The 11,408-nt window shown below is 41.7% G+C and overlaps 1 protein-coding gene across 1 annotated transcript in view; it reads left to right on the forward strand.

Annotated features, from left to right (window-relative positions):
• mphosph8 (M-phase phosphoprotein 8) overlaps positions 1 to 11,408 on the forward strand; it is a 133,239-nt gene that overhangs the window by 91,203 nt on the left and 30,628 nt on the right. Inside the window, exons 8-9 of the mRNA XM_037687109.1 lie at positions 5,981 to 6,121; positions 10,804 to 10,890. Of these exons, the coding sequence (XP_037543037.1) occupies positions 5,981 to 6,121; positions 10,804 to 10,890 (228 nt within the window). The remainder of the gene's footprint in view (positions 1 to 5,980; positions 6,122 to 10,803; positions 10,891 to 11,408) is intronic.

Raw genomic sequence — 11,408 nt, forward strand, 5'->3', positions numbered from 1 at the left:
GTCAAGATCAAGCGAACCTCCATTTTCAGCAGCTTCTCTGAAAACCTACCAGTCTGTTCATTCAAAACAATCTCTCAGTATGGGTCCACTGTCCTGGATCCAGCATTTAACTTTCTTTTGTACCGGTCTGGAGCGTCTCAGCGGGGGCATGTAAGCAGGAGCCAGGAAGATTGAGATGTGGTCTGACAGTCCTAGGTGGGGGTGGGGTTTGGCTTTGTATGCATCTTTTACGTTCGTGTAAACACGGTCCAGCGTGTGGTCTCCACGTGTCGGAATCGCCACATGCTGATTAAAGCTTGGGAGACAGTCCTTTAGATTCACGTGGTTAAAGTCTCCGGCTACCACGTAAAGAGCCTCGGGGTGTTTGTTCTGCAGCGAGCTGATGATATCATGAAGCTCCTGCAGTGATTCATTAGCATTAGCGTCCGAAGGAATGTAGACGACAGAGATGAAAGTCACCGTGAACTCTCGGGGTAGATAATGTGGCCGACATTTCACTGTTATTTGCTCCAAAGCCTTCGAGCATGAGCTATTTACAACAGTAGAGTTCGTGCACCAACTTTTACTCACGTAAATGCATACTCCGCCTCCCCGTGATTTCCCCGTTAGCTCGCTGCAGCGGTCCGCTCGAAAAAGTTGTGATGGGAGGTCAGATGATTGGGGGGTGCCTGAGAGAGATTTGATGGTTTTCCAGAATCTGTTAGGGTCATTTAGATTTTTTGAGGTCTGAGATAAGAAATAGTTGCGTTTTGCTGCTTTGACAGCAGTTGTACATTTATTCCTCATCTGTCGAAAACTCAACCAATCAGTGTCTGAGTCAGATTTTCTCGCTGCAGCCCAAAGATGATCTCTCCTGTTCAGGAGCTAGCTCTGGAGTAAACCAGGGGCTGTCTCATCCCTTTATTCTGAACTGACGAAAAGGAGCATGTTTGTTCACGAAAAAATGAAACTATTATGAAAATTGTTCCAAGCGGAGTTCACGTCATCAGTTAACAGAATATGATGCCAGTTAAAGTGAGACAGATCCCAGAGGAATGACTGTTCACAAAAACGTTTCAGATCCCTTTTTTGAATTAATCTGGGCTTAGAAGGTGGAAGTTTAATATCTCTCAAAGCAGCTGTCACACAATGATCACTCAAAATATCAGCGAATACACCTGTACCAGGGAATTTGTGAGGCATATTAGTTAGAAATAGGTCTAAGATGGAGGATTTTTCAGGACGGTTTTTGTTTAATCTAGTGGGAGAGTCGATCAATTGGGTAAGATTGAGAGACAGGCAGCATTCCTTGAATTTGTCACAGAGGGGGGTCGACTTACACCAATCAATGTTGAGGTCTCCAGCCAAAAGGATCTCTTTGAATTTTAAATTACCAAGAAATTCCTTCAGTGCAGACAGAGCCTCAGGTGATGCTGAGGGGGGGCGGTAGCAGCAGACTACAGTTAAGATCTGACCTCCATTCAAGGTGATGTTTACAGATAAGGCTTCAAACTGGTTTGGAATTGTTTTAGAAGACACAAGACTAGCAATCAAAGAATCTTTGATGTAAACAGCGACCCCCCCCCCCCCTTTTTTTGACGATCACAGCGGTAGATGTTAAATCCATTGATTGCCAGGTTCATTCATTACAGATTCATTACAAATTTGTTGAGCCAGGTTTCAGAGATAAAGATTACATCTGCCCCAGAAGAACTGATCAGAATTTTCAAAGCATCAAGTTTTTTCAGAAGGCTACGAGCATTTACATGCAGAAAATGAAGCCCAGACACGTTCTTAAAGTCATTTGGTGTGCTGTAATTAGTGGGGGGTCCAGGGTTGGGCTGAATCCCTGAGAGCAGTTACAACATTATTATCAGACATTTTCTTGAGTTTTTTGTGACTGATGTGTAATTACAGGAGTTAACAGTGTGACAAAATGATGAATTACAAAGTACTGGTATATATACCTCTTGCATGGGTACAGATATAAAGGTTTAAAGCGTATTGAAATGACTGTGCACAACAAACTATCCTAATTACAATTACCCAAATTTATTAGGATCCAAGTATGTGCAGCCCTCTGCAGTGCTCCACACAGTGGAGTGGCGGGCTTGTGGAGTTGTGTGGAGTGTGGTAGCTTGGTGTTCTGTGGTTGTGTCAGGAAGGGCATCCTGCATAAAAAACAATTGATGTCTTCATGTAAGTTACTTCATTGTGCCCTGAGAAAGGGAGCAGCCGAAAAAACAAAAAAAGTTCAATTTTATTATGTGCTAGCTAAGCAATTAGGGATGCACGATATTGAAGTTTTGGCCAATATCTTGATATGTTAAAACTAATTTGGCCGATAACTGATACCAATACCGATTTTTATTTTTTTCTAGACCTGCTTATAGAGACTGCATAGCTTTTGCTGCTGTGGAATTAAAATACTACATTATTCTTCATGGTCTATGTCAATTGGCCTGACCAAATGCAGATGCCAAAAAGGGGCTGAAAATGGTATAACACTATATGAATACAGACCTTTCCAAAAAATTGGAATATCATGGGAAAGTTGTTTAACTTCCATAATTCCATTCAAAAAGTTAATCTTTAATAGATTATAGATATTTATATTTTATATTATTTATATGATTTTATATTATAGATTATTCAGGGCCCACAATTTAAACAATTTCAAGTATTTATTTGTTTATTTTTACATAATTTGGGCTTCCAGCTCATGAAACTCACGAAAACAGGATTTAAAAAAAATTAGAATACGGTGAAGACATCAGCCCACACTTCTCAGTTTTTGCAGAACAAAAAATAAATTAGGATCACAACAAATCAATCAAAATATGGTACTTTCAAAAAGATATGTCAATCTTCAATACTTGGTAGTGAATCTTTTTGTCTTAATCTCTGCCTCGATGCAACGCGTCATTGAGACAATCAGCTTGTGGCATTGACTGGGAGTTATGGAAGCCCAGATTTCCTTGATGCTGTCAGATCTTTGTTGTTGTTGGGTCTGGTGCCCCTCATGTTCCTCTTGAGAAGACCCCATAGATTCTCAAAGGGGTTTAGGTCCGTTGAGTTGGCTGGCCAGTCAGGCACTGTGACATGGACATCAAACCAGGTTTTGGTGCTTCTGGTGGCATGGGCAGGGACCAGGTCCTGCTGGAAGTAGGGATGCACCGATCCATTTTTTTTTTTTTTTTGCTTCCGATCCAATACCTAGGTCTGAGTATCGACCGATGCCGATCCAGTTCCGATATCATGATAATCATTGATTTTATATGAGGCTGTAATAATCTCCTCTCAAGTACAATTTGTACAAATATATGCATGCATATCCAAAAAGGCAACTTCAGGTAAGTTTTATTAATATTAGATAAGTTTTAAAGTTAGAATTAAATTCTGCTAACACAAAACATGTTTCTTTTTATTCCTAGTTTTAAAGTGGATATTAAAGTGATTAATTTAAGTGATTGTTTAAAGTTATTTTATTTTTTTAAATAAGTGGCTGATATAAGAATTTTCTTCTTTCTGCACTCTTTTCATTCAATGATTTCGTTTTAATGATTTTTTAAAATTTTGTTTCTTTTAAATTAATGAATACATTAATTTAATAAAATGTTAAATGGCTTCAAACATCGGCTAAGTTCATGGCATAAACCAACAGACATGTTCCTGTTTTTAGTATTTTACATCGCTTTATAATGTAGTGGTTTTTGTTACGGGTTTTTTTTTTTTATTATAATTTTCAAATCATGTGTTTTTTATGATTGTCTACTGTTGTACTGATAAATATCTCCTGGAGGGTAAACTATATCTTGACTGCAAGTATCAAACTGTGAAATCCTTCGTTTTCTACAACTGATAGTGGTTGATCATTAATTATGAAGTTTAACAACTTCTCTGTAAACATTTGAGCTCCGTGGTTTCAGCGATGTCTTCTTCTTGTTCAATCTGAAGCAGGCAGTCTGATTTGGGTCAGCCCCGCTCAGTCTGTCCCTCCTCAGAGACGGGCAGACTGAGTGGGGCAGATTGGACGTGGCTGACCGGGGTCGAGTCGCCTGTTGTGGGTTGAGCAACAGGAGTGCACCGCTGAAGCCACGGAGCTCGAATGTCCATCGTAAAACTAACTTTAACATGGTTTAATGTGGCGCTATGGCTCTGCAGACATTGCACGTTGCTGTCTTGTTTTGTGGTGTTTAGTGTAAAATACTTCCACACAGCGGACATGTTTAGATGAAAAGTTTGTTAGCTGTTAGCCACAGTGCTGCTAACTCAGTCCTCACGTTGTAGCTGCTGCAAACTATGAACTGGATTTCCTGAATGTGAGGCGGGTCTTATTACTCTGGGCTCATGAGACACGCCGCCGTTCAGGAAATCCATTCCATAGTTTGAAGCCAACCTGCATCATGGATCTGAAATCTCTGCAGGTTGGATCAGAAAAATCTGATAAGTAACTTATGCTGGTATCGGAGGCCAATACCGATACTGGATCGGATCGGCCCCATCCCTAGCTGGAAGATGAAATCTGCATCTCCATACAGATCCTCAGCAGAAGGAATCATGAAGTCCTCTAAAACATTCTGGTAGACTGTTGCGTTGACCTTGAATTTAAGAAAGCAGATTTTACAAACACCTGCACCGGACATGGCACCCCAGATCTTGACTGACTGTGAATATTTCACACTGGACCTCAAGCAGTATGGGTTCTGTTCCTCACCCTTCTTCCTCCAAACCCTTGGACCTTGATTTCTGAATGAAAGACACACTTTACTTTAATCGGAAAAGAGTTGGCTCAGGTTCAGAAGTGGCTTGACCAGAGGAACCCAAAAGTTGTAGCCCATCTCCCGGTTACGTCTGAATGTGGTGGTTTTTGAAGCTGTGACTCCGCCTCATTCCACTCTTTCTGGATCTCTGCCAGATTCTAGAATCTTCTCTGTTTGATAATCCTCTGAAGCCCACGATCATCTTTTGCTGGTGCATCTTCTCCTGCCACATTTTGCCCTTCCACTAGACTTTCCATTGATATGCTTGGACACAGCACTCTGTCAACAGCCAGCCTCCTTAGCTATGAACTTTGTGTCTTACCCATCCTATGGAGGGTCTCAATGATGGTCTTCTGGACAGTTGTTATGTCTGCAGTCTTCACCATGTTGAACCGAACTGAGACTATTGAACCAAGCTGAAGCAATTTAATAACACCTGGGGAAACCTGTGCAGGTGCTTTTTGAGTTAAGTAGATGATTAGTGTCACACAGTTTAAAAATTCATGCCCTGCAACATTTGGGCTGATTTCTCCACAGTATTCTAATTTTTTGATTTCCTGTTTTCGTGGGTATCATGAGCTGGAAGCCCAAATTATGTAAAAAATAAACGAATAAATACTTGAAATTGTTTAAATTGTGGGCCCTGAATCCATCATTTATTAAAGATTAACTTTTTGAATTGAATTAGGGAAGTTGAACAACTTTTCCATGATATTCAAATTTTTTGGAAAGGGTCTGTGTATAAAATAAATATATAAAAACAGTGCCTTTTATATTGGTGAGTTATTTTCATGGAATGGCCGATGTCCAATATTTAACTTTATCGCTAATATCGGCCAATACCGGTACCATGCCGATAATATCATTCAGCCCTAAATAGTTTTTAAAAATGCTTAATGAGTTGTTTTTTGTTGGGGGTTTTTAAACCTTCAAGTGTGTTTTGTAGATCTGGAAAGGTTGATTTTTAGCAAGACGAAGCAAAAATGTCTTTTTGATTTTAAAGGTTGCAGACTGCTGCGCAAGATGAAATGATTTAAGCCACTAGAGTAGATTGTATTTTCTAACAATATAATAGTTGATCAAAATAATTGCCTTCAATAGATGTAATATTTTATGACCATGTAAAAATGGTCGTTTTAGTTCCTTTTTGTTACCCCAGTTCCTGTTTCTGTTGGGTCAGTGAGAAGTTTCTGGGTTTTGTTAGTTCCATAATACTGTAAGTTTGTGTTTGTCCGCAGGATGTCAGTGGTATGTCTCTGTGCATGCTGGCTGCAGCTGGTGGACAAGACGACATCCTGAGGCTGCTGATAAAGAAAGGAGTGAGAGTGAACGCTAGACAAAAGAACGGCACCACTGCACTGATGCATGCTGCTGAAAAGGTAACGCAACCTGTTGCACAACACGAGTCGAGGAGCTTCATTTGCACCGACTTCGTGCGCTGCTTGTTTTGTGTACGTGTCTGTAAATTGAAATAGTCGACTCAGAATCTTTCTATATAATTAACTTTTACATCCTCCTTTAAGTCTTGTATCATATTCATTTAAAATTCATTTAAAAAAAAAATCATTCATATTCATTCAAAAAAAAAATCTATGCCTTTTTATAACTGTATTGTTGTCGCTGTTGTCATCATTCTTTATTAAAGCAGGTCTCTCATGTCAAGTCAAGTCATATTTATTTATAGAGCACAATTTAAAACAGATAGACTGTTATCAAAGTGCTTAACACTAAGGGTAACACTGAGAAATAAAAAGCAGTAAGAATATACCTTAAAAAATTAAAACAACAGCATTAAAATGGAGACATGGAACAAGATATACTAAATCAACTCACACAGTATGAAACGCCAGAGAGAACAGATATGTTTTTAGCAGGGATTTAAACACAGGAAGGGAGGTGGCATGCCTAATGTTGGGGGGTAGGTTGTTCCACAGTTTGGGACCCATGACTGAAAACGCCCGATCTCCTCGGAGCTTCAGTCGTGTTTTTGGAACAACCAAAAGCAGCTGATCGGATGATCTCAGAGCCCGAGAGGGAACATATGGTTCCAGTAGCTCAGAGAGGTAGATGGGTGCGAGGCCATTTAGGCACTTATAGGTCAGGAGGAGAATTTTGAAATCAATCCTAGTTCTCACAGGAAGCCAGTGTAGGGAGGACAGAACTGGTGTGATATGCTCATACCTCGGTGTACCAGTTAAGAGCCGAGCTGCAGCATTCTGGACGAGCTGTAGCCGTGAGATAGAGGCCTGGCTGACCCCAGCATACAGTGAATTACAATAGTCCAGGTGGGTTGTGATGAATGCATGGACTAGTGTCTCAAGGTCGGGTCTAGACAGCACTGGCTTGAGCTTAGCTACCTGCCGCAGTTGGAAGAAGCTTCTCTGCAGAACTGAACTGATCTGATTGTCGAACTTAAAATCCGAGTCAAAAACCACTCCAAGGTTTTTAACAGAGTGCTTCTGATAAGGCTGAAGGGAGTCCAGGTTCACAGGATAAGAGGCGGCAGCTGAGGTAGGGCTAAAGACAATGACTTCAGTCTTCTGGTCGTTAAAACTTAGAAAATTTGAAGCCATCCATGTCTTAATGTCGTCCAGACATTTGAGGAGAGGGTGGATGGAACAAGCACTGGCTGGTTTCAGTGGCAGGTAGATCTGACAGTCATCGGCGTAGCAATGGAATGGAATACCATGTTTTTTTAGGATTGACCCCAGCGGAAGCAGATAGAGTGAAAATAGAAGGGGTCCGAGAATCGAGCCCTGCGGGACACCGCAGGAAAGAGGCATTGAAGTGGATAGATTTTTACCCACCTTCACACAAAAACTCCTGTCAGAGAGGTATGAGCGGAACCAGTCTAATGCAGCACCTGTAATCCCAACCCAGTGTTCAAGCCGAGAGATGAGGATACTGTGGTCAACAGTATCGAAAGCGGCAGTAAGATCGAGGAGTACAAGAGCCACAAAATGACCAGAATCATTTGCTGTTAAAATGTCATTACAAACCCTAACCAAAGCTGTTTCGGTGCTGTGGAGCTGCTTGAAACCAGACTGAAAGACCTCAAAGATTTTGTTCTCAGTTAAAAACTGATTTAACTGAGTAAAAACTACTTTTTCCAGGATTTTGGACAGAAAGGGGAGTTTTGAGATTGGTCTGTAATTTGAGCAGGCTGAAGGGTCAAGACCAGGTTTCTTACTTAACGGTGTGACTACTGCATGTTTGAACGCCTCTGGGACCACGCTTGTAGCAATACTACTGTTTAGTATAGTTAGAACAGCAGGCCCAATCGCTGGTAGAACCTGTTTGAACAATGCTGCTGGGATGGGGTCCAATGGTGATCCTGATGGCTTCATGGGACCAGCAACTTTGTTTAACAATGGGAGTGTGATTGGTTTGAATTGCCTGAAAGTAGCAGAACACGAAACAAAAGCTGATGGGTCGACTAAGGATTGGGGGATGGAGGCCCTGATCAACTCCACTTTGTTAACAAAGAATTTAGTGAAGTCATTGCAGGTGTCAACAGAGGCCTCCATACATGAATACGAAGGGACATTTAGAATGGAATTTACTGTTGTGAATAGGGCGCGGGGGTTGTGTCTATTTGAGTTGATGAGTTGGGAGAAATTTTTGTTTTTTTCAGATTTGACAGTGTTCTGGTAATTTTTTAAACAGGTTTTGAGCAAAATGAAAGAAACCTGGAGATGGTCCTTTTTCCACTTGCGCTCAGCTCTCCTGCACAGGCGTCTTGCTGCCCTGGTGGTCTCATTTATCCATGGGTACTGGGCTCTCCTTGGTTTCCTGACTTTTAGTGGGCCCACCAGATCCAAGATCTTAGTGCAAGTCACATTCACAAGCAGCTCCTGAGCACCGACACAGGCAGAGGTTTCAGGTGTTGTTGCAGCAGCGGTAATAAAGGCAGAGGAAAAACGAGCAGCAGTTGAAGGGTTAAATGTACGACAGGTCCTGGGTGGAGCGAGAGATTTAGAGACACGAGCAAGAGGTATTACAAATGAGATTGGTTTGTGATCAGACATGACAGCATCCCCAATTTCCAGATTTAGCACAGAGACACCACAAGACAGAACAATATCAAGAGTGTGACCCTGATGGTGTGTGGGGCCGACAACATTTTGCACCAGGTTTAAAGAGTGGATCAGATCTAAAAAGTCCTGAACCAAAGGCTTTTCAGGGCAACAGACGTGCACATTGAAGTCCCCTAGAATCAGCACACGGTCGTATTTTAACAGTATTGCAGTGAGAAAGACAGACAGTTCGCTGATGAAGCCTGTGGAGGATTTGGGCGGTCAATAAAGCACCGCAATCAACATGGGGTTGGAGCGGCCCAGTTCAAAATGCAGCAGTTCAAAGGTCTGAAAAGATGGTGTCTGTAACAGTCTGCATTTCCAGATTTTCTTAAAAACAGCCAACACTCCTCCACCTCTTCCAGATGACCTCGGGCAATTAAGAAACGTACAATCAGCAGGCACAAGTTCAGAAAACACACTTGACTCACCCGGAGGAAGCCAAGTCTCTGTCAGAAACAAAGTCCAGATTATTTGTGCAGAAAAAGTCATTCATGATGAAGGTTTTGTTTGTTAAAGACCTCACATTGAGGAGAGCAAACCTTGTTGGGTCAGCAGCTGAGGGAGAAGTTGGGGGGGGGGGCGCAGATCAGCGGTTTCGGTTTGTTTACGTCGGGTCCTCGCCTCCTCCGGCCGGAGAAAGTGCAGCCGGGACGAACAGCCGGAATCCAGGAGCCACCGGACACAGCAGGGTCGTTGGTACAATCCGATGGGGCAGCAGATGGTGCAGCTGTTGGACCCGGGTTGGTTTCGGTTTGCTGGATACGGTTGGAAACACTGCAGCTGGGCGCTCGCTCGCTGCACGCCTCCGACCCGATGTTCTGCAGCAGGCAGGACTCAGCGAAGCATCCAGTTGGAGAAACCTCATTCCGGTGGACAGCTGTAGCTGAGGAACGAGCGAGACTAGCTTTGAGCCTCACGAGGCGGCCAGCACGTCTCCCACGGCGACGAGAGCGATGTTTTCGTGCAGGCACGAAAGCCGCGCGCTGGAGATACCCAGGTACGTTCCCAAGCAGCGGAGGTGGGGGCCCAGAACCCCAATCAAAATGTTCATAGGAGGCGAGATAAGTGGTGGAAAATTGTAGATTGAGCAGTTGCTGGCGATCATACACCAGTAGTGAGCTGATCTTATTGAAGAAAAATGATAAAAATAGCAAAAAAAGAAACAGAGTGGACAGAGGTGAACTGCAAGCCACCAGCTCGGGCACCATCTTGGATATCATGTAAATGAGACCAATGGCATTTATAGTCTAAATAAAGGTTGAATGGAAAAATATTCATTTGGAAAACATAATGTACCCTGAAAGGTTCTATTAAAAGACTGAAGAAGTCCTTTGGATGAAAGTCTAAATGTTTCTACAAGATTTTGTTTTTTGAACCCGTCCAGAGGACCAGACTTAATTTAGATCGTTCTACCTGGATTATTGAGCAGCATCAGGATGTTCTGTTAAATATTTTGGGACACTGGGCAGCCTTTTGTGTCGTATGTTCAAAACATGTCAAGGCCTGTTTATCCAGTGTTGGAGGGAGTTTTGTTCCATGTTGTATGTTCTACGTCTTGTTTGTTCTGCTTCTTTCTTTTCTCGTGCGTGCGTGCGTGCGTGCGTGCGTGCGTGCGTGCGTGCGTGTGTGTGTGTGTGTGTGTGTGTTGGTTGGTTGAAAAAAATCAATAAAAAATTTGATTAAAAAAAGTCCTTCTCGGCTGCACATCGTATTTGGCATGAATATTAGTTGAGTTACTGTGTTTTTGTTATAATGGTGGTAGATTAAATTTTTATTGTGGTCTGTAATCGTCTGCATGATGTTTGTTATTGTTATTAAATAAACTGTAAACAAATGTAAAAAAAATCTTAAAAAGGAAAACTAAATTAAACGTTTGTGTAAAGACTTTTTAAAATCACTGACAGAATACAAAGTAAGATTTTAATTCAGATACTGACAACAAAACCCATGCCTTTTTAATGAAGTGTTTTTGTTGCCATCAGAATTTCTTGACGACTGTTGCCATCCTCCTGGAGGCGGGCTCCTACGTCAACGCTCAGACTCTTGGAGGAGAAACCGCTCTCATGAAGGTACCCTTGTTCACACACACAAAAACTAACAAAATTACTCAGGGTTAGTTTATTCATTTAGTTCTAATTATTATTATTAATTATTTTTATTATGATTTTTCTTTTCAAACACAGAGAAAAAAACATTAAATAGAAAAATAATAAGTAATACTAGTAATGTAAGTAAAGAACAAGCCAACAAACACCAGAGGGTGACGTCTCTATCACTGTACCATATTAATTGGTTATGTATTTATATTGAAATTACTTATAAGACTGCCAAGTTGAGTAAAGCATATCTGCTTTCCCCTTAATAAATATTTAACTTTCTCCAACTTTAAATGTCCCTTTATGTCTTTCATTAAAGCCTGGTGGGAGGGGGTGCGTTTTGTTTGCAACATAACAATATCAGTTTCCGTTACCGTTAAAAACTAGGCAGCCAAGGATTAAACCTGAGCCTTGGTTTAATGACAGAACTCGTGCTGTAAGGAAGGAATGTCGTCGTATTGAACGCAGATGGAAAAAGGACAAACTGCAGG

This window comes from Nematolebias whitei, chromosome 13 (assembly GCF_014905685.2).
Source record: "Nematolebias whitei isolate Nwh7 chromosome 13, NemWhi1, whole genome shotgun sequence".
Lineage (NCBI taxonomy): Eukaryota > Metazoa > Chordata > Actinopteri > Cyprinodontiformes > Rivulidae > Nematolebias > Nematolebias whitei.